A 24,434-nucleotide genomic window follows, 5' to 3' on the forward strand; every position below is an offset into this window, starting at 1 on the left:
GCCCTACCCCAAAACTCCCCCCATATCCCCACCCCTATATCCCCAAACCCACCCTTCATATCCCCAAAGCCCACTGCCATAACCCCAAACCCACCACCACATCCTCAAATCCACCCCCCATATCCCCAAACCCACCCCCCACATCCCCAAACCCACTCCCCATAATCCCAAACCCACTCCCCATAATCCCAAACCCACTCCCCATAATCCCAAACCCACTCCGCATAATCCCAAACCCACTCCCCATATACCCAAACCCATTCCCCATATCCCCAAACCTACTCCCTATATCCCCAAACCCACTCCCCATATCCCCAAACCCACCCCCATATCCCCAAACCCACCCCCATATCCCCAAACCCACTCCCCATATCCCCATATCCCCAAACCCACTCCCCATATCCCCAAACCCACTCCCCATATCCCCAAACCCACTCCCCAAATCCCCAAACCCACTCCCCATATCCCCAAACCCACTCCCCATATCCCACACACCTCCCAATCCCCATCCCCATAACACCAAACCCACTCCCCATATCCCCAAACCCACTCCCCATATCCCCAAACCCACTCCCCATATCCCCAAACCCACTCCCCTAATGCCCAAACCCAATCCCCAAACCCTCTCCCTTTATCCCCAAACCCACCCCCCATATCCCCAAACCCACCCCCATATCCCCAAACCCACCCCCATATCCCCAAACCCACCCCCATATCCCCAAACCCACCCCCCATATCCCCAAACACACCCCCCATATCCCCAAACCCACCCCCATATCCCCAAACCCACCGTCCATATCCCCAAACCCACCCCCCATATCCCAAAACCCACCCCCCATATCCCCAAACCCACCCCCCAATTCCCCAAACCCACCCCCATATCCCCAAACCCACCCCCATATCCCCAAACCCACCCCCCATATCCCCAAACCCACCCCCCATATCCACAAACCCACCCTTCATATCCCCAAAACCCACCCCCATATCCCCAAACCCACCCCCATATCCCCAAACCCACCCCCATATCCCCAAACCCACCCCCATATCCACAAACCCACCCCCATATCCCCAAACCCACCCCCATATCCCCAAACACACCCCCATATCCCAAATCCCACCCCCATATCCCCAAACCCACCCTCATATCCCCAAACCCACCCCCATATCCCCAAACCCACCCCCATATCCCCAAACCCACACCCATATCCCCAAACCCACCCCCATATCCCCAAACCCACCCCCATATCCCCAAACCCACCCCCATATCCCCAAACCCACCCCCATATCCCCAAACCCACCCCCATATCCCCAAACCCACCCCCATATCCCCAAACCCACCCCCATATCCCCAAACGCACCCCCACGCACCCCCATATCCCCAAACCCAACCCGATATCCCCAAACCACACCCCATATCCCCAAACCCACACCCCATATCCCCAAACCCACACCCCATATCCCCAAACCCACCCCCATATCCCCAAACCCACCCCCTTATACCCAAACCCACCCCCATATCCCCAAACCCACCCCCATATCCCCAAACCCACCCCCATATCCCCAAACCCACCCCCATATCCCCAAACCCACCCCCATATCCCCAAACCCACCCCCCATATCCCCAAACCCACCCCCATATCCCCAAACCCACCCCCATATCCCCAAACCCACCCCCATATCCCCAAACCCACCCCCCATATCCCCAAACCCACCCCCCATATCCCCAAACCCACCCCCATATCCCCAAACCCACCGTCCATATCCCCAAACCCACCCCCCATATCCCAAAACCCACCCCCCATATCCCCAAACCCACCCCCCAATTCCCCAAACCCACCCCCATATCCCCAAACCCACCCCCCATATCCCCAAACCCACCCCCCATATCCCCAAACCCACCCCCCATATCCCCAAACCCACCCCCCATATCCACAAACCCACCCTTCATATCCCCAAAACCCACCCCCATATCCCCAAACCCACCCCCATATCCCCAAACCCACCCCCATATCCCCAAACCCACCCCCATATCCACAAACCCACCCCCATATCCCCAAACCCACCCCCATATCCCCAAACACACCCCCATATCCCAAAACCCACCCCCATATCCCCAAACCCACCCTCATATCCCCAAACCCACCCCCATATCCCCAAACCCACCCCCATATCCCCAAACCCACACCCATATCCCCAAACCCACCCCCATATCCCCAAACCCACCCCCATATCCCCAAACCCACCCCCATATCCCCAAACCCACCCCCATATCCCCAAACGCACCCCCATATCCCCAAACGCACCCCCATATCCCCAAACCCACCCCGATATCCCCAAACCCACACCCCATATCCCCAAACCCACACCCCATATCCCCAAACCCACACCCCATATCCCCAAACCCACCCCCATATCCCCAAACCCACCCCCTTATACCCAAACCCACCCCCATATCCCCAAACCCACCCCCATATCCCCAAACCCACCCCCATATCCCCAAACCCACCCCCATATCCCCAAACCCACCCCCTTATCCCCAAACCCACCCCCATATCCCCAAACCCACCCCCATATCCCCAAACCCACCCCATATCCCCAAACCCACCCCCATATCCCCAAACCCACCCCCATATCCCCAAACCCACCCCCATATCCCCAAACCCACCCCCATATCCCCAAACCCACCCCCATATCCCCAAACCCACCCCCATATCCCCAAACCCACCCCCATATCCCCAAACCCACCCCCATATCCCCAAACCCACCCCATATCCCCATATCCACCCCATATCCCCAAACCCACCATATACCCACCCCCATATCCCCAAACCCACCCCCATATCCCCAAACCCACCCCCATATCCCCAAACCCACCCCATATCCCCATATCCACCCCATATCCCCAAACCCACCCCATATCCACCCCATATCTCCAAATCCACCCCATATCCCCAAACCCACTGCCATATCCCCAAACCCACTCCCCATATGCCCCAAACCCAACCCCCATATGCCCAAACCCGCCCCTCATATCCCCAAACTCATCCCATATCCCCAAACCCACCCCCATATCCCCATATGCCCAAACCCATCCCATATCCGCAAACCCACCCCCATATCCGCAAGCCCACCCCTCCATATCCGCAAACCCACCCCCATATCCCCAAACCCACTCCCCAAATCCCCAAACCCACCCCTCATATCCCCAAACCCACCCGCCATATCCCCAAACCCACTCCCCAAATCCCGAAACCCAGCCCCCATATCCCCAAACGCACCCCCATATCCCGAAACCCATCCCCCATAACCCCAAGCCCACCCCCATATCCCCATACCCACACCCCATAATCCCAACCCCCATATGCCCAATCCCACTCCCCAAATCCCCAAACCTACTCCCCATATCCCCAAACCTACTCCCCATATCCCCAAACCCATCCCCCATATCCCCAAACCCACCCCCCATATCCCTACACCCATAACTCCGCCCCTTATCCCGACACCCCATATCCCCAAACCCGCTCCGCATATCCCCAAACACCCTTCAGATCCCCACCCCCCATAACCCCAAGCCCACTCCGCATATCCCCAAACCCACTGGCCATATCCTTAGCCCCATAACTCCAGTCCCCATATCCCCAAACCCACCCCATATCGCCAAACCCACCACATAACCCCTCCCCATATCTACAGACCACCCCATATCGCCAGAGCCACCCCCATATCCCCAAACCCACCCCCATATCCCCAAACCCACCCCCATATCCCCAAACCCACCCCCATATCTCCAAACCCACCCCCATATCCCCAAACCCACCCCCATATCCCCAAACCCACCCCCATATCCCCAAACCCACCCCCATATCCCCAAACCCACCCCCATATCCCCAAACCCACCCCCATATCCCCAAACCCACCCCCATATCCCCAAACCCACCCCCATATCCCCAAACCCACCCCCATATCCCCAAACCCACCCCATATGCCCAAACCCACCCCATATCCCCATATCCACCCCATATCCACCCCATATCTCCAAACCCACCCCATATCCCCAAACCCACCCCATATCCATCCCATATCTCCAAATCCACCCCATATCCCCAAACCCACTGCCATATCCCCAAACCCACTCCCCATATCCCCAAACTCACCCCATATCCCCAAACCCACCCCCATATCCCCATATCCCCAAACCCACCCCATATCCGCAAACCCACCCCCATATCCGCAAACCCACCCCCATATCCGCAAACCCACCCCCATATCCCCAAACCCACTCCCCAAATCCCCAAACCCACCCCTCATATCCCCAAACCCACCCCCCATATCCCCAAACCCACTCCCCAAATCCCCAAACCCAGCCCCCATATCCCCAAACGCACCCCCATATCCCTAAACCCATCCCCCATAAGCCCAAACTCACTCCCAATATCCCCAAACCCACCCCAATATCCCCAAACCCACCCCAATATCCCCAAACCCACCCCCATATCCCCAAACCCACCCCCATATCCCCATATCCACCCCATATCCCCATATCCACCCCATATCTCCAAACCCACCCCATATCCCCAAACCCACCCCATATGCCCAAACCCACCCCATATCCACCCCATATCTCCAAATCCACCCCATATCCCCAAACCCACTGCCATATCCCCAAACTCACCCCATATCCCCAAACCCATGGTCCAGAACTTAAAGAAGGCTAACTTTGAAGGTATGAGGCGTGAATTGGCTGGGATGGATTGGCAAATGATACTTAAGGGGTTGACTGTGGATGGGCAATGGCAGACATTTAGAGACCGCATGGATGAACTACAACAATTGTACATTCCTGTCTGGCATAAAAATAAAAAAGGGAAGGTGGCTCAACCGTGGCTATCAAGGGAAATCAGGGATAGTATTAAAGCCAAGGAAGTGGCATACAAATTGGCCAGAAATAGCAGCGAACCTGGGGACTGGGAGAAATTTAGAACTCAGCAGAGGAGGACAAAGGGATTGATTAGGGCAGGGAAAATGGAGTATGAGAAGAAGCTTGCAGGGAACATTAAGACGGATTGCAAAAGTTTCTATAGATATGTAAAGAGAAAAAGGTTAGTAAAGACAAACGTAGGTCCCCTGCAGTCAGAATCAGGGGAAGTCATAACGGGGAACAAAGAAATGGCGGACCAATTGAACAAGTACTTTGGTTCGGTATTCACGAAGGAGGACACGAACAACCTTCCGGTTATAAAAGGGGTCGGGGGGTCTAGTAAGGAGAAGGAACTGAGGGAAATCCTTATTAGCCGGGAAATTGTGTTGGGGAAATTGATGGGATTGAAGGCCGATAAATCCCCAGGGCCTGATGGACTGCATCCCAGAGTACTTAAGGAAGTGGCCTTGGAAATAGTGGATGCGTTGACTGTCATTTTCCAACATTCCATTGACTCTGGATCAGTTCCTATGGAGTGGAGGGTAGCCAATGTAACCCCACTTTTTAAAAAAGGAGGGAGAGAGAAAACACGGAATTATAGACCGGTCAGCCTGACATCGGTAGTGGGTAAAATGATGGAATCAATTATTAAGGATGTCATAGCAGTGCATTTGGAAAGAGGTGACATGATAGGTCCAAGTCAGCATGGATTTGTGAAAGGGAAATCATGCTTGACAAATCTTCTGGAATTTTTTGAGGATGTTTCCAGTAGAGTGGATAAGGGAGAACCAGTTGATGTGGTATATTTGGACTTTCAGAAGGCGTTCGACAAGGTCCCACACAAGAGATTGATGTGCAAAGTTAGAGCACATGGGATTAGGGGTAGTGTACTGACATGGATTGAGAACTGGTTGTTAGACAGGAAGCAAAGAGTAGGAGTAAATGGGTACTTTTCAGAATGGCAGGCAGTGACAGTGGGGTACCGCAAGGTTCTGTGCTGGGGCCCCAGCTGTTTACACTGTACATTAATGATTTAGATGAGGGGATTAAATGTGGTATCTCCAAATTTGCGGATGACACTAAGTTGGGTGGCAGTGTGAGCTGCGAGGAGGATGCTGTGAGGCTGCAGAGCGACTTGGATAGGTTAGGTGAGTGGGCAAATGCATGGCAGATGAAGTATAATGTGGATAAATGTGAGGTTATCCACTTTGGTGGTAAAAACAGAGAGACAGACTATTATCTGAATGGTGACAGATTAGGAAAAGGGGAGGTGCAAAGAGACCTGGGTGTCATGGTACATCAATCATTGAAGGTTGGCATGCAGGTGCAGCAGGCGGTTAAGAAAGCAAATGGCATGTTGGCCTTCATAGCAAGGGGATTTGAGTACAGGGGCAGGGAGGTGTTGCTACAGTTGTACAGGGCATTGGTGAGGCCACACCTGGAGTATTGTGTACAGTTTTGGTCTCCTAACCTGAGGAAGGACATTCTTGCTATTGAGGGAGTGCAGCGAAGGTTCACCAGACTGATTCCCGGGATGGCGGGACTGACCTATCAAGAAAGACTGGATCAACTGGGCTTGTAATCACTGGAGTTCAGAAGAATGAGAGGGGACCTCATAGAAACGTTTAAAATTCTGACGGGGTTAGACAGGTTAGATGCAGGAAGAATGTTCCCAATGTTGGGGAAGTCCAGAACCAGAGGTCACAGTCTAAGGATAAGGGGTAAGCCATTTAGGACCGAGATGCGGAGGAACTTCTTCACCCAGAGAGTGGTGAACCTGTGGAATTCTCTACCACAGAAAGTTGTTGAGGCCAATTAACTAAATATATTCAAAAAGGAGTTAGATGAGGTCCTTACTACTAGGGGGATCAAGGGGAATGGCGAGAAAGCAGGAATGGGGTACTGAAGTTGAATGTTCAGCCATGAACTCATTGAATGGCCTACTCCTGCACCTATTTTCTATGTTTCTATGTTTCTATGTAAACCCACCCCCATATCCCCAAACCCACCCCCATATCCCCAAACCCACCCCCATATCCCCAAACCCACCCCCATATCCCCAAACCCACCCCCATATCCCCAAACCCACCCCCATATCCCCAAACCCACCCCCATATCCCCAAACCCACCCCCATATCCCCAAACCCACCCCCATATCCCCAAACCCACCCCCATATCCCCAAACCCACCCCCATATCCCCAAACCCACCCCCATATCCCCAAACCCACACCCCATATCCCCAAACCCACACCCCATATCCCCAAACCCACCCCCATATCCACAAACCCACCCCCATATCCCCAAACCCACCCCCATATCCCCAAACCCACCCCCATATCCCCAAACCCACCCCCCATATCCCCAAACCCACCCCCCACATCCCCAAACCCATCCCCATATCGCCAAACCCCTCCGCATATCGACAGACCACCCCATATCGCCAGACCCACCCAATATCCCCAGACCCACCCAATATCCCCAGACCCACCCAATATCCCCAGACCCACCCAATATCCCCAAACCCACCCCCATATCCCCAATCCCACCTCCATATCCCCAAACACATCCCATATCCCCAAACCCACCCCATATCCACCCCATATCTCCAAACCCACCCCATATCCCCAAACCCACCCCACATGCCCAAACCCACCCCATATCCACCCCATATCTCCAAATCCACCCCATATCCCGAAACCCACTGCCCATATCCCCAAACCCACTCCCCATATCCCCAAACCCACTCCCCATATCCCCAAACCCACTTCCCATATCCCCAAACTCACTCCATATCCCCAAACCCACCCCCATATCCCCAAACCCACCCCATATCCGCAAACTCACCCCCATATCCGCAAACCCACCCCTCCATATCCCCAAACCCACCCCCATATCCCTAAACCCATCCCCCATAAGCCCAAACTCACTCCCAATATCCCCAAACCCACCCCCATATCCCCAAACCCACCCCCATATCCCCAAACCCACCCCCATATCCCCAACCCACCCCCATATCCCCAACCCACCCCCATATCCCCAAACCCACCCCCATATCCCCAAACCCACCCCCATATCCCCAAACCCACCCCCATATCCCCAAACGCACCCCCATATCCCCAAACCCACCCCCATATCCCCAAACCCACCCCCATATCCCCAAACCCACCCCCATATCCCCAAACCCACCCCCATATCCCCAAACACACCCCCATATCCCCACACCCCCATATCCCCAAACCCACCCCCATATCCCCAAACCCATCCCCATATCCCCAAACCCACCCCCATATCCCCAAACCCACCCCCAAATCCCCAGACCCACCCCCATATCCCCAGACCCACCCCCATATCCCCAGACCCACCCACATATCCCCAAACCCACCCCCATATCCCCAAACCCACCCCCATATCCCGAAACCCACCCCCATATCCCCAAACCCACCCCCATATCCCCAAACCCACCCCCATATCCCCAAACCCACCCCCATATCCCCAAACCCACCCCCATATCCCCAAACCCACCCCCATATCCCCAAACCCACCCCCATATCCCCAAACCCACCCCCATATCCCCAAACCCACCCCCACATCCCCAAACCTACCCCCACATCCCCAAACCCACCCCCACATCCCCAAACCCACCCCCTCATCCCCAAACCCACCCCCACATCCCCAAACCCACCCCCACATCCCCAAACCCACCGCCACGTCCCCAAACCCACCCCAACATCCCAAAACCCACCCCCACATCCCCAAACCCACCCCCACATCCCCAAACCCACCCCCATATCCCCAAACCCACCCCCATATCCCCAAACCCACCCCCATATCCCCAAACCCACCCCCATATCCCCAAACCCACCCCCATATCCCCAAACCCACCCCCATATCCCCAAACCCACCCCCATATCCCCAAACCCACCCCCATATCCCCAAACCCACCCCCATATCCCCAAACCCACCCCCATATCCCCAAACACACCCCCATATCCCCAAACACACCCCCATATCCCCAAACACACCCCCATATCCCCAAACCCACGCCCATATCCCCAAACCCACCACCATATCCCCAGACCCACCCCCAAATCCCCAGACCCACCCCCAAATCCCCAGACCCACCCCCATATCCCCATACCCACCCCCATATCCCCATACCCACCCCCATATCCCCAAACCCACCCCCATATCCCCAGACCCACCCCCATATCCCCAGACCCACCCCCATATCCCCAAACCCACCCCCATATCCCCAAACCCACCCCCATATCCCCAAACCCACCCCCATATCCCCAAACCCACCCCCACATCCCCAAACCCACCCCCACATCCCCAAACCCACCCCCACATCCCCAAACCCACCCCCACATCCCCAAACACACCCCCACATCCCCAAACACACACCCACATCCCCAAACACACCCCCACATCCCCAAACCCACCCCCACATCCCCAAACCCACCCCCACATCCCCAAACCCACCCCCACATCCCCAAACCCACCCCCACATCCCCAAACCCACCCCCACATCCCCAAACCCACCCCCACATCCCCAAACCCACCCCCACATCCCCAAACCCACCCCCACATCCCCAAACCCACCCCCACATCCCCAAACCCACACCCCATATCCCCAAACCCACACCCCATATCCCCAAACCCACACCCCATATCCCCAAACCCATCCCCATATCCCCAGACCCACCCCCATATCCCCAGACCCACCCCCATATCCCCAGACCCACCCCCATATCCCCAGACCCACCCCCATATCCCCAGACCCACCCCCATATCCCCAGACCCACCCCCATATCCCCAGACCCACCCCCATATCCCCAAACCCACCACCATAACCCCAGATCCACCCCCATATCCCCAGACCCACCCCCATATCCCCAGACCCACCCCCATATCCCCAGACCCACCCCCATATCCCCAGACCCACCCCCATATCCCCAGACCCACCCCCATATCCCCAGACCCACCCCCATATCCCCAAACCCACCCCCATATCCCCAAACCCAACCCCATATCCCCAAACCCACCCCCATATCCCCAAACCCACCCCCATATCCCCAAACCCACCCCCATATCCCCAAACCCACCCCCATATCCCCAAACCCACCCCCATATCCCCAAACCCACCCCCATATCCCCAAAACCACCCCCACATCCCCAAACCCACCCCCACATCCCCAAACCCACCCCCACATCCCCAAACCCACCCCCACATCCCCAAACCCACCCCCACATCCCCAAACCCACCCCCACATCACCAAACCCACCCCCACATCCCCAAACCCACCCCCACATCCCCAAACCCACCCCCACATCCCCAAACCCACCCCCACATCCCCAAACCCACCCCCACATCCCCAAACCCACCCCCACATCCCCAAACCCACCCCCACATCCCCAAACCCACCCCCATATCTCCAAACCCACCCCCATATCCCCAAACCCAACCCCCATATCCCCAAACCCAACCCCCATATCCCCAAACCCATCCCCATATCCCCAAACCCATCCCATATCCCAAACCCACACCACATCCCCATATCCACCCCATATCTCCAAACACACCCCATATCCCCAAACCCACCCCATATCCACCCCAGATCTCCAAATCCACCCCATATGCCCAATCCCACTCCCCAAATCCCCAAACCCAGCCCCCATATCCCCAAACTCAACCCCCATATCCCCACTCCCCATATCCCCAAACCCACCCCCATATCCCCAAACCCACCCCCATATCCCCAAACCCACCCCCATATCCCCAAACCCACCCCCATATCCCCAAACCCACCCCCATATCCCCAAACCTACCCCCATATCCCCAAACCCACCTCCATATCCCCAAACCCACACCCCATATCCCCAAACCCACACCCCATATCCCCAAACACACCCCATATCCCCAAACACACCCCATATCCCCAAACCCACCCCATATCCCCAAACCCACCCCATATCCCCAAACCCACCCCATATGCCCAAACCCACCCCATCTGCCCAAACCCACCCCATCTGCCCAAACCCACCCCATATCCCCATATCCACCCCATATCTCCAAACCCACCCCGTATCCCCAAACCCACCCCATATGCCCAAACCCACCCCATATCCACCCCATATCCCCAAACCCACTGCCATATCCCCAAACCCACTGCCATATCCCCAAACCCACTCCCCATATCCCCAAACTCACCCCATATCCCCAAACACACCCCCATATCCCAATATCCCCAAATCCACCCCATATCCCCAAAATCCACCCCATATCCCCAAACCCACCCCCATATCCCCAAACCCACCCCCATATCCCCAAACCCACCCCCATATCCCCAAACCCACCCCCATATCCCCAAACCCACCCCCATATCCCCAAACCCACCCCCATATCCCCAAACCCACCCCCATATCCCCAAACCCACCCCCATATCCCCAAACCCACCCCCATATCCCCAAACCCACCCCCATATCCCCAAACCCACCCCCATATCCCCAAACCCACCCCCACATCCCCAAACCCACCCCCATATCCCCAAACCCACCCCCATATCCCCAAACCCACCCCCATATCCCCAAACCCACCCCCATATCCCCAAACCCACCCCCATATCCCCAAACCCACCCCCATATCCCCAAACCCACCCCCATATCCCCAAACCCACCCCCATATCCCCAAACCCACCCCCATATCCCCAAACCCACCCCCATATCCCCAAACCCACCCCCATATCCCCAAACCCACCCCCATATCCCCAAACCCACCCCCATATCCCCAAACCCACCCCCATATCCCCAAACCCACCCCCCATATCCCCAAACCCACCCCCATATCCCCAAACCCACCCCCATATCCCCAAACCCACCCCCATATCCCCAAACCCACCCCCATATCCCCAAACCCACCCCCATATCCCCAAACCCACCCCCATATCCCCAAACCCACCCCCATATCCCCAAACCCACCCCCATATCCCCAAACCTACCCCCATATCCCCAAACCCACCTCCATATCCCCAAACCCACACCCCATATCCCCAAACCCACACCCCATATCCCCAAACACACCCCATATCCCCAAACCCACCCCATATGCCCAAACCCACCCCATATCCACCCCATATCCCCAAACCCACTGCCATATCCCCAAACCCACTGCCATATCCCCAAACCCACTCCCCATATCCCCAAACTCACCCCATATCCCCAAACACACCCCCATATCCCAATATCCCCAAATCCACCCCATATCTGCAAAACCACCCCCATATCCGCAAACCCACCCCTCCATATCCCCAAACCCACCCCCATATCCCCAAACCCACCCCCATATCCCCAAACCCACCCCCATATCCCCAAACCCACCCCCATATCCCCAAATCCACCCCATATCCCCAAACCCACCCCCATATCCCCAAACCCACCCCCATATCCCCAAACCCACCCCCATATCCCCAAACCCACCCCCATATCCCCAAACCCACCCCCATATCCCCAAACCCACCCCCATATCCCCAAACCCACCCCCATATCCCCAAACCCACCCCCATATCCCCAAACCCACCCCCATATCCCCAAACCCACCCCCATATCCCCAAACCCACCCCCATATCCCCAAACCCACCCCCATATCCCCAAACCCACCCCCACATCCCCAAACCCACCCCCATATCCCCAAACCCACCCCCATATCCCCAAACCCACCCCCATATCCCCAAACCCACCCCCATATCCCCAAACCCACCCCCATATCCCCAAACCCACCCCCATATCCCCAAACCCACCCCCATATCCCCAAACCCACCCCCATATCCCCAAACCCACCCCCATATCCCCAAACCCACCCCCATATCCCCAAACCCACCCCCATATCCCCAAACCCACCCCCCATATCCCCAAACCCACCCCCATATCCCCAAACCCACCCCCATATCCCCAAACCCACCCCCATATCCCCAAACCCACCCCCATATCCCCAAACCCACCCCCATATCCCCAAACCCACCCCCATATCCCCAAACCTACCCCCATATCCCCAAACCCACCTCCATATCCCCAAACCCACACCCCATATCCCCAAACCCACACCCCATATCCCCAAACACACCCCATATCCCCAAACACACCCCATATCCCCAAACCCACCCCATATCCCCAAACCCACCCCATATCCCCAAACCCACCCCATATGCCCAAACCCACCCCATCTGCCCAAACCCACCCCATCTGCCCAAACCCACCCCATATCCCCATATCCACCCCATATCTCCAAACCCACCCCGTATCCCCAAACCCACCCCATATGCCCAAACCCACCCCATATCCACCCCATATCCCCAAACCCACTGCCATATCCCCAAACCCACTGCCATATCCCCAAACCCACTCCCCATATCCCCAAACTCACCCCATATCCCCAAACACACCCCCATATCCCAATATCCCCAAATCCACCCCATATCTGCAAAACCACCCCCATATCCGCAAACCCACCCCTCCATATCCCCAAACCCACCCCCATATCCCCAAACCCACTCCCCAAATCCCCAAACCCACCCCCCATATCCCCAAACCCACTTCCCAAATCCCCAAACCCAGCCCCCATATCCCCAAATGCACCCCCATATCCCTAAACCCATCCCCCATAAGCCCAAACTCACTCCCAATATCCCCAAACCCACCCCAATATCCCCAAACCCACCCCAATATCCCCAAACCCATCCCCATAACCCCAAACCCACCCCATAATCCCAAACCCACTCCCCATATCCCCAAACCCACTCCCCATATTCCCAAACCCACTCCCCATATCCCTAAACCCACGCACATATCCCCAAACCCACCCCCCATATCCCCAAACCCACCCCCATATCCCTATCCCCATAACTCCGTCCCTTATCCCGACACCCCATATCCCCAAACCCACTCCGCATATCCCCAAACACCCTTCAGATCCCCACCCCCCATATCCCCAAACCCACTGGCCATATCCTGACCCCCATAACTCCAGTCCCCATATCCCCAAACCCACCCCATATCCCCAGATCCACCCCATAACCCCAAACCCTCATATCCGCACACCCACCCCCAAATCCCCCCACATCCCCAAACCCACCCCCACATCCACAAACCCACCCCCACATCCCCAAACCCACCCCCACATCCCCAAACCCACCCCCACATCCCCAAACCCACCCCCACATCCCCAAACCCATCCCCATATCCCCAAACCCATCCCCATATCCCCAAACCCATCCCCATATCCCCAAACCCATCCCCATATCCCCAAACCCATCCCCATATCCCCAAACCCATCCCCATATCCCCAAACCCATCCCCATATCCCCAAACCCATCCCCATATCCCCAAACCCATCCCCATATCCCCAAACCCATCCCCATAATCCCCAAACCCATCCCCATAATCCCCAAACCCATCCCCATAATCCCCAAACCCATCCCCATAATCCCCAAACCCATCCCCATATCCCCAAACCCATCCCCATATCCCCAAACCCATCCCCACATCCCCAAACCCATCCCCACATCCCCAAACCCATCCCCACATCCCCAAACCCATCCCCACATCCCCAAACCCATCCCCACATCCCCAAACCCAACCCCACATCCCCAAACCCACCCCCACATCCCCAAACCCACCCCCACATCCCCAAACCCACCCCCACATCCCCAAACCCACCCCCCCATATCCCCAGCCCCACCCCATATCCCCACCCCCCATATTCTCAAACCAAGCCCCATATACCCCATAACTTCGGCCACCATAACTTCAGCCCCCATATCCCGACACCCCATATTCCCAAACCCACTCCGCATATCCCCAAACACCCCCCCATAATCCCAAACCCACTCCCCATATCCTCAAACCCACCCCCCATATCCCCACCCCACATAACCTTAAACCCACTTCCCATATCCCCAAACCCACCCGCCATATCCTTACCCCCATATCTCCACCCCCCATATCCCCAAACCCACTCCATATCCCCAAACCTACCCCATAACCCCAAACGCACCCCCATATCTGCATACCCACCCCCAAATCCCAAAATCCACCCCCAAATCCCAAAATCTACCCCCACATCCCCAAACCCACCCCCACATCTCCAAACCTACCCTCCCATATCCCCAGCCCACCCCAGATCCCCACCCCCCATATTCCCAAACCAACCCCCATATACCCCATAACTCCAGCCCCCAAAACTTCAGCCCCCATATCTCCAAACCCACCCCCCATTTCCCCACTCCCCATATCCCCAAACCCACCCCCCATATCTTGCCTTCACTCTGCGAACCCACCGTTTATTCAGGTCTCCCCTTTCTCTTCCCAGCCAATCGCAGAGAGCATGGGTCTGGATACTCAGAGGATCTCATCACTGTGGAAGGACAAGGCGGCGATGGAGATGACTGTTGCTGTTCTTCACAGCTACCGGGTAGGATCAGGATCAGGATAGGTATCGGCATCGGGCTAGGGATTGGGAAAGGGTTGGGATTGGGACAGGGATCGTGATATGGTTAGGGTTCGGGATCGGAGTCGGGCCATGTCTCCCGGCGGGACTGGTGTCGGGCTGTTGGGGGGAGAAGGGATAAACCGCGAAGCTCAGTGATTGGATCACTGGTGAGGGCTGTGTGCCAGCCAACCAATCGAAACAACGTGAGACACCATCTATCACTGACCTGCAGCGGCTCCTGGCCCCTCCCACTGGTGTTCAGGATCTTCTGGCCCCTCCTCCTGGTGCTCAAGATCTCCTGGCCCCTCCCCCTAGTGTTCAGGATCTCCTGGCCCCTCCCACTGGTGCTCAGTATCTCCTGGCCCCTCCTCCTGGTGCTCAGGATCTCTTGGCTCCTCCCACTGGTGCTCAGGATCTCCTGGCCCCTCCCACTGGTGCTCAGGATCTCCTGGCCCCTCCCACTGGTGCTCAGGATCTCCTGGCCCCTCCCACTGGTGCTCAGGATCTCCTGGCCCCTCCCACTGGTGCTCAGGATCTCCTGGCCCCTCCCACTGGTGCTCAGCATCTCCTGGCCCCTCCCACTGGTGCTCAGGATCTCCTGGCCCCGCCCACTGGTGCTCAGGATCTCCTGGCCCAACCCACTTGCAATGTCTGTAAGCTTGTAATGTTTGTAGCTCCACACTGTGGATGTGAATATATCACATTTGGCGAGGAGATGGAATTTTTCGGATGATTTAAAGCTTAAATTTTGTTGGTGAAGGATTCAGCCAGCCGACAGAGAGACTTTGGAAGTTTCTGTCTTTGGAAAAAGCTACAATATCCGAGGTAAAATACGGCACACTGTGTGAACAGCTAGAAATTAAAAATGGCAGCACCCGCAGGTGTAATGGGACATTTGGGTGAATATAGACACGACCGGGAACGTTTTAAAGCGTATGTGGATCGGATAGAAATGTATTTCACTGCAAATATCATAATCAAAGTTCCAGACAATGCAGTCCAGAACCGGGCTGCGTTGGAACGTAAGAGAGCGATCTTCTTATTGGAAGCAGGTCCGGCATTGAATGAAACCCTTGTAAATCTGCTTGTGCCTGACGAGCCAAAGGACACAACGCTTAAAGAGATTTTAACGAAGCTGGAGCAGCACTATAACCCCAAACCATTACAAATTGCTGAAAGCTATCGTTCCGGGATTTGGAATCATAAGACTGATGAAATATCAGTGATTACATCATAGCATTAAAAAAGCTATCGATGCACTGTAATTTTGGAAACTTTCAAAACCGAGCATTACGGGATCGTTTTGTTTGTGGGGTGAAAAATTATGCAATCAGAAGGAAGTTATTGATGACGGATGACTTGACTTTTGAGATTGCTTGTCAGACAGCGAGGTCGATGGGCATGGCCGAACAATATTCCCGAGAATTAAATAATAATCACGGTCATCAGTCAACCGAAATAAATCACCTGCAGGTTCAAAGTAAAAGATGGTGGGGGCCCAAAGTCTCAGAAACTGGAAATTCTAGCAGAGTGTTGAACTCATGCTGTAGGTGCCTGGGACAACACATTGCTCAAAGTTGTCCATACGTGAAGGCAGAGTGTTTCTTCTGCAGAAAGACTGGGCATCTTGCGGAGGCATGCCGACTGAAGGGTAAATCAGCATTCAAAGCTATGAGTAGAAATCCCCAGAGACTACATAGCATGAAAGAACAACAACAGGACGAGGAGATGTTAGAGTTTCAAGTCATCAGGAGCACGAGGTTAATGGACAGCGATTCAAAAGTATCAAAATCCAAATAGCTGTTGCGGGATTCAAGATACCAATGGAAATCGACACGGGTGCATCCATGGGTGTAGTACCGGAGTCGCTGTACCTCGACAAATTGCGTGATTTCCAACTGGAGAAATCTAAGATAGAGCTGCGAGGCTACGCGGGAAAGAAAATTCCTGTAGTAGGTCGTATCACTGTACCGGTGAAATACAAGGATCAATTTCAGACCTTGCCTCTAATAGTAGTGAAAGGAGACAAGTCTGCCTTACTAGGAAGAAATTGGTTGAGCTCACTGAAGCTGGATTGGAGTGAGATTTTCTGTGTGGAAGCGAGATTTTCATCAACGGATGAGGTTATCAAGAAGTATCCAAAGGTATTCTGCGAAACAGGCAGTCCGATCCAAGGCTTCAAGGTGAGTATCAGGGTACAGAAGGAGGCTAGACCGGTTTACTACAAGCCACATTCCGTACCATATGCACTCAAGGAGAAAGTTGAGCAAGAACTCAAAAGACTAGAGATTGAGAACATTATTTGTAAGATAGATCGGTGTAATTGGGCTACACCCATTGTTGTACCTAAGTCCGATGGTAAGGTAAGATTGTGTGGTGATTATAAAGTAACCGTAAACCAGGTTCTAGAGGGTAATGTCCCCAATACATTGCCGAATATAGAAGATTTGTTCACAACACTGATAGGTGGTCAGATCTTCTCAATACTGGATCTTACGAATGCCTACTTACAGCTTGAACTAGATGAGGAGTCCAAGTCATGTTTGACTATAAATACTCATCCAGGCCTGTATCAATTTAATAAGCTATCATTTGGAGTGTCTTCCGCCCTGCCATATTCCAAGGGGTGATGAACCAGATTTTGCAAGGTATTGAAGGGGTAGTATGTTATTTGAATGACATATTAATTTCAGCACCAAATAAGCAAATTCATAACAACATATTGAATGAAGTCCTCAAACGGCTAGAGAAGCACAGAGTGCAAGTGTCTGCTTGTAAGTGTGAGTTATTTAAAAACTCAGTGGAATACTTAGGGTGCAGAGTAGACAAAAATGGTTCACATCCGACCAAGGAAAAACTGCAATCAGAAATGCACCCACTCCCAGGAATGTCACTGAACTTCGTTCATTCTTGGATCTTTTGAACTATTATGGGAAGTTCCTACCAAATTTGGCTACAGTATTACATCCACTGAATAACCTATTGAAAAAACAGGTCCATTGGAAGTGGTCAAAAGAATGCGATACAGCATTCAAGAGCAAATTGGTGGGGACCACCATGTTAGTTCACGATGACATATCTAAGGAGTTTAAGCTAGCATGTGATGTCTCTCCGTATGGAGTTGGGGCAGTAATCTCTCATGTATTACGTAGTGGGGAGGAGAGACCAATTGCTTTTGCTTCACGCACTCTCAGTGCCAGTGAGAGTAATTATGCGCAAATTGAAAGGGAAGCTTTGGCATTAATTTTTGCAGTCAAGAAGTTTCACAAAGACTTGTATGGTCGTAAGTTTACCATCGTTATGGACCATAAGCCCCTAACAACAATCCTCCATCCAAAGTCCCCAGTTCCAACCTTAGCTGCAGCCCGAATGCAGAGATGGGCTTTGATTTTGTTAGCATATACATGTGATATTGAATACAGATGATCAGCTGATCACAGTAATGCTGATGCAATGTCTAGATTGCCTTCCCCATCACAAGCTACACCCGATAGGGAAGAAGTGTTTTATTTTTCATACATTGATGAACTGCCAGTCACAGCTGAAGAGATTGGTAGAGCAACCAAACGTGACCCAGTCATGTCAAAGGTGTATGATTATATTGCAAATAGATGGCCAAACCAGGTAACAAACAAAGATACACATCCATTCTTCATTCGTAGGAATGAATTATCAGTCGATAAAGATTGTATCATGTGGGGTGCAAGAGTGGTTATACCAAATAAATTCAGGTCCAAGTTATTACGAGACCTCCATGACCAGCATCTGGGAATGTGCTTGACCAAGAGTTTTGCCCGCAGTTATTTATGGTGGCCAGGTCTCGATAAAGTACATCGTGAGTCAGTGTACGACATGTCAATCGGTAAGCAAGCAACCACCATCAGTACCATTACAGCTATGGAAATGGCCTCCCAGGGTATGGCAAAGGCTACATATTGATTTTGCTGAGCTAGAAGGACAACAATTGTTCATTGTGATTGATAGCCATTCGAAGTGGGTTGAGGTGTTCCCAATGTGGAAAATAACAAGTAAAACATTGAAAATTTTACGAAGATTATTTTCTTCATTTGGCCTCCCTGAAGAAATTGTTTCGGATAATGGACCACAATTTCGTTCAGAAGAATTTGCACAGTTCACGAGCAAAAATGGTGTGAAACATACCAAGGTTCCACCGTACCACCCAGCTTCGAATGGTGCAGCAGAGCGCAATGTACAAATTGTAAAACGTGTCCTCATAAAACAAATGTTAGAGCCAAATCCAAGGAAACGACAGTTGTCATTGGATCACAAATTGGCTAATTTTTTGATTACATATCGAAATATTCCTCATACAACTACTGCTAGAACACCAGCAGAGTTGTTTCTCAAACGACAGCCACAAACCAGATTCTCGTTGTTGAAACCAAATTTGGCACAGTCCGTAGAAGAGACACAATTAAGACAGAAAGTGAATCATGATAGAGGTAGAGTAAAAGAGGGAAGTGTGAAATGAAACCAGAAGGTGAGAGTGAAGAACCATCACCATAAATGGTTAAAGTGGTTACCAGGAAGAGGGTGAAGATATGTGATCCTCGCACATATTTGGTAAAGATGTTTGATAATGAACAGGTTAGGTTTGTTCATATTGATCATATTTTACCTACAGACATGGAAGGAGTTGAAGGTGGGAATGATTCAATTATTTCTGACTCATCAGATAGTTTTGATACACCAGTAGCAAATCCTAAATCCAATGTACTGGAAACAAATCCAGGAGAGAATCAGAATGAAAGTCTGAGTCCGAGTCAGGAAAACAAAGAGCCTGAAGTTAAAGTGGGTTCAAATGAAAATCAAGGAAATTCCGTGCAGGAAAACGTTCCTCAGGATGAGCCTCGAAGGAGTTTAGATTCGACACCATGTTTGGAAGGTTCTGTTCGAGAGCGAAGGTATCCGCTTCGAAACAGAAAACAAGTGGTAAAGTTAAATTTGTAAATATGGAAAAATAATAAGTCTATGTCCTGTGTTTATGTATGATGATGTTTGTTTTAATAATTTCTTCATTAAGGAGGAAGAAATGTAATGAGTGTAAGCTTGCAATGTTTGTAGCTCCACACTGTGGATGTGAATATCTCCTGACCCCTCCCACTGGGGTGCTCAGGATCTCTTGGCCCCTCCCACTGACCCACAGCGGCTCCTGGCCCCTCCCACTGACCCGCAGGATCTCCTGGCCCCGCCCACTGACCCACAGGGGCTCCTGGCCTCTCCCACTGACCCGCAGGGGCTCCTGGCCCCTCCCACTGACCCACAGGGGCTCCTGGCCCCTCCCACTGACCCACGGGTCTGCTGGCCCCTCCCACTGACCCGCAGGATCTCCTGGCCCTTCCCACTGACCCGCAGGGGCTCCTGGCCCCTCCTACTGACCCACAGGGGCTCCTGGCGCCTCCCACTGACCCGCAGGGGCTCCTGGCCATTCCCACTGACCCACGGATCTGCTGGCCCTTTCCACTGACCCCTGGGCACCCAGTTGTCCAATCCATGGTGGTTCAGTGCAGCAGGTTCGTTAAATCAGCCCTTCCTGCTCAGAGGCAGTTGGTTGCATTGGTGTCAGACTGTAACCGGGACTGATGAACTCTTGTGTTTGCAGCTTGCTAAAGTCACAATTGTTGATCACCACACTATTACCGAGTCCTTCATGAAGCATCTAGAGAACGAGTACCGTATCCGCGGGGGGTGTCCCACAGACTGGGTTTGGATTGTGCCTCCATTATCGGGGAGTCTAAGTCCTGCATTCCACCAGGAATTCCTCAACTACAACTTATCACCAGCATTCTGCTACCAGGTAATGTTTCTCCACATACCCTCAGCTAAACCCTTCTCCCATCTCCCCAACCCTACCTAAAGACCCTCTCCCCAACCCTACCTAAAGCCCCTCTCCCCATCTCCCCAACCCTACCTAAAGCCCCTCTCCCCATCTCCCCAACCCGACTGAAAAGCCCCTCTCCCATCACCCCAACCCGACCTAAAGCCCCTCTCCCCATCTCCCCAACCCTACCTAAAGCCCCTCTCCCATCTCCCCAACCCTACCGAAAGCCCCTCTCCCCATCTCCCCAACCCTACCTAAAGCCCCTTTCCCCATTGCCCCAACCCTACCTAAAGCCCCACTCCCCATCTCCCGAACCCTACCTAAAGCCCCTCTCCCCATCTCCCCAACCCTACCTAAAGCCCCTCTCCCATCTCCCAAACCCTACCTAAAGCCCCTCTCCCCATCTCCCCAACCCTACCTAAAGCTCCTCTCCCCAACCCTGCCTAAAGCCCCTCTCCCCAACCCTACCTAAAGCCCCTCTCCCCATCTCCCCAACTCTACCGAAAGCCCGTCTCCCCATCTCCCCAACCCTACCGAAAGCCCATCTCCCATCTCCCCAACCTTACCTAAAGCCCTTCTCCCATCTCCCCAACCCTACCTAAAGCCCCTCTCCCCATCTCCCCAACCCTACCTAAAGCTCGTCTCCCCAACCCTACCTAAAGCCCCTCTCCCCATCTCCCCAACTCTACCTAAAGACCCTCTCCCCATCTCCCCAACCCTACCGAAAGCCCATCTCCCATCTCCCCAACCCTACCTAAAGCCCTTCTCCCATCTCCACAACCCTACCTAAAGCCCCTCTCCCCATCGCCCCAACCCTACCTAAAGCCCCTCTCCCCATCTCTCCAACCCTACCTAAAGCCCCTCTTCCATCTCCCCAACCCTACCTAAAGCCCCTCTCCCCATCTCCCCAACCCTACCTAAAGCCCCTCTTCCCAACCCTACCTAAAGCCCCTCTCCCCATCTCCCCAACCCTACCGAAAGCCCCTTTCCCCATCTCCCCAACCCTACCTAAAGCCCATCTCCCCAACCCGACCAAAACCCTTCTCCCATCTCCCCAACTCAACCTAAAGCCCCTCTCCCCATCTCCCCAACCCGACTGAAAGCCCATCTCCCATCTCCCCAACCCTACCTAAAGCCCCTCTCCCATCTTCCCAACACTACCTAAAACTCTCTCCCATCTCCCCAACCCTACCAAAAACCCCTCTCCCCATTTCCCCAACCCTACCTAAAGCATCCTCTCCCCATCTCCCCAACCGTACCTAAAGCTCCTCTCCCCAACCCTGCCTAAAGCCCCTCTCCCCAACCCTACCTAAAGCCCCTCTCCCCATCTCCCCAACTCTACCGAAAGCCCGTCTCCCCATCTCCCCAACCCTACCAAAAACCCCTCTCCCCATTTCCCCAACCCTACCTAAAGCATCCTCTCCCCATCTCCCCAACCGTACCTAAAGCCCCTCTCCCCATCTCCCGAACTCTACCAAAAGCCCCTCTCATATCTACCCAACCCTACCTAAGGCCCCTCTCCCCATCTCCCCAACCCTACCTAAAGCCCCTCTCCCATTTCCCCAACCCTACCTAAAACCCTCTCCCATCTCCCCAACCCTACCTAAAGCCCCACTCCCCATCTCCCCAACCCTACCTAAAGCCCCTCTCCCCATCTCCCCAACCCTACCTAAAGCCCCTCTCCCATCTCCCAAACCCTACCTAAAGCCCCTCTCCCCATCTCCCCAACCCTACCTAAAGCACCTCTCCCCAACCCTGCCTAAAGCCCCTCTCCCCAACCCTACCTAAAGCCCCTCTCCCCATCTCCCCAACTCTACCGAAAGCCCGTCTCCCCATCTCCCCAACCCGACCGAAAGCCCATCTCCCATCTCCCCAACCTTACCTAAAGCCCTTCTCCCATCTCCCCAACCCTACCTAAAGCCCCTCTCCCCATCTCCCCAACCCTACCTAAAGCCCGTCTCCCCAACCCTACCTAAAGCCCCTCTCCCCATCTCCCCAACCCTACCGAAAGCCCATCTCCCATCTCCCCAACCCTACCTAAAGCCCTTCTCCCATCTCCACAACCCTACCTAAAGCCCCTCTCCCCATCGCCCCAACCCTACCTAAAGCCCCTCTCCCCATCTCTCCAACCCTACCTAAAGCCCCTCTTCCATCTCCCCAACCCTACCTAAAGCCCCTCTCACCATCTCCCCAACCCTACCTAAAGCCCCTCTTCCCAACCCTACCTAAAGCCCCTCTCCCCATCTCCCCAACCCTACCGAAAGCCCCTTTACCCATCTCCCCAACCCTACCTAAAGTCCATCTCCCCAACCCGACCAAAACCCTTCTCCCATCTCCCCAACCCTACCTAAAGCCCCTCTCCCATCTTCCCAACACTTCCTAAAACTCTCTCCCATCTCCCCAACCCTACCAAAAACCCCTCTCCCCATTTCCCCAACCCTACCTAAAGCCCCTCTCCCCAACCGTACGGAAAGCCCCTCTCCCCATCTCCCGACCCTACCAAAAGCCCCTCTCATATCTACCCAACCCTACCTAAAGTCCCTCTCCCCATCTCCCAACCCTACCTAAAGCCCTCTCCCATCTCCCCAACCCTACCTAAAGCCCCTCTCCCCATCTCCCCAACCCTACCTAAAGCCCCTCGCCCATCTCCCCAACCCGACCTAAAGCCCCTCTCCCCATCTCCCCAACCCGACCAAAACCCTTCTCCCATCTCCCCAACCCTACCAAAAGCCCCTCTCCCATCTCCCCAACCCTACCTAAAGCCCATCTCCCCAACTCTACCTAAAGCCCCACTCCCCATCTCCCCAACCCTACCTAAAGCCCCTCTCCCATTCTCCCCAACCCGACCTAATGCCCTCTCCCATCTCCCCAACCCTACCTAAAGCCCCTCTCCCATCTCCCCAACCCTACCTAAAGCCCCTCTCCCCATCTCCCCAACCCTACCTAAAGCCCCTCGCCCATCTCCCCAACCCGACCTAAAGCCCCTCTCCCCATCTCCCCAACCCTACCTAAACCCCCTCTCCCATCTCCCCAACACTACCTAAAACTCTCTCCCATCTCCCCAACCCTACCAAAAACCCCTCTCCCCATCTCCCCAACCCTACCTAAAGCCCCTCTCCCCATCTCCCCAACCCTACCTAAAGCCCGTCTCCCCATCTCCCGAACCCTACCAAAAGCCCCTCTCATATCG

At 54.2% G+C, this 24,434-nt stretch overlaps 1 protein-coding gene across 1 annotated transcript in view; it reads left to right on the plus strand.

Annotated features, from left to right (window-relative positions):
- The window catches only part of LOC139257122 (nitric oxide synthase 1-like), a 173,413-nt gene that overhangs the window by 30,676 nt on the left and 118,303 nt on the right, over window positions 1-24,434 (plus strand). The window contains exons 6-7 of the mRNA XM_070874390.1: window positions 15,283-15,384; window positions 21,026-21,220. Coding sequence (XP_070730491.1) covers window positions 15,283-15,384; window positions 21,026-21,220 — 297 coding nt within the window. The remainder of the gene's footprint in view (window positions 1-15,282; window positions 15,385-21,025; window positions 21,221-24,434) is intronic.

The sequence above is a fragment of the Pristiophorus japonicus genome, unplaced genomic scaffold (genome assembly GCF_044704955.1).
Source record: "Pristiophorus japonicus isolate sPriJap1 unplaced genomic scaffold, sPriJap1.hap1 HAP1_SCAFFOLD_800, whole genome shotgun sequence".
NCBI lineage: Eukaryota > Metazoa > Chordata > Chondrichthyes > Pristiophoridae > Pristiophorus > Pristiophorus japonicus.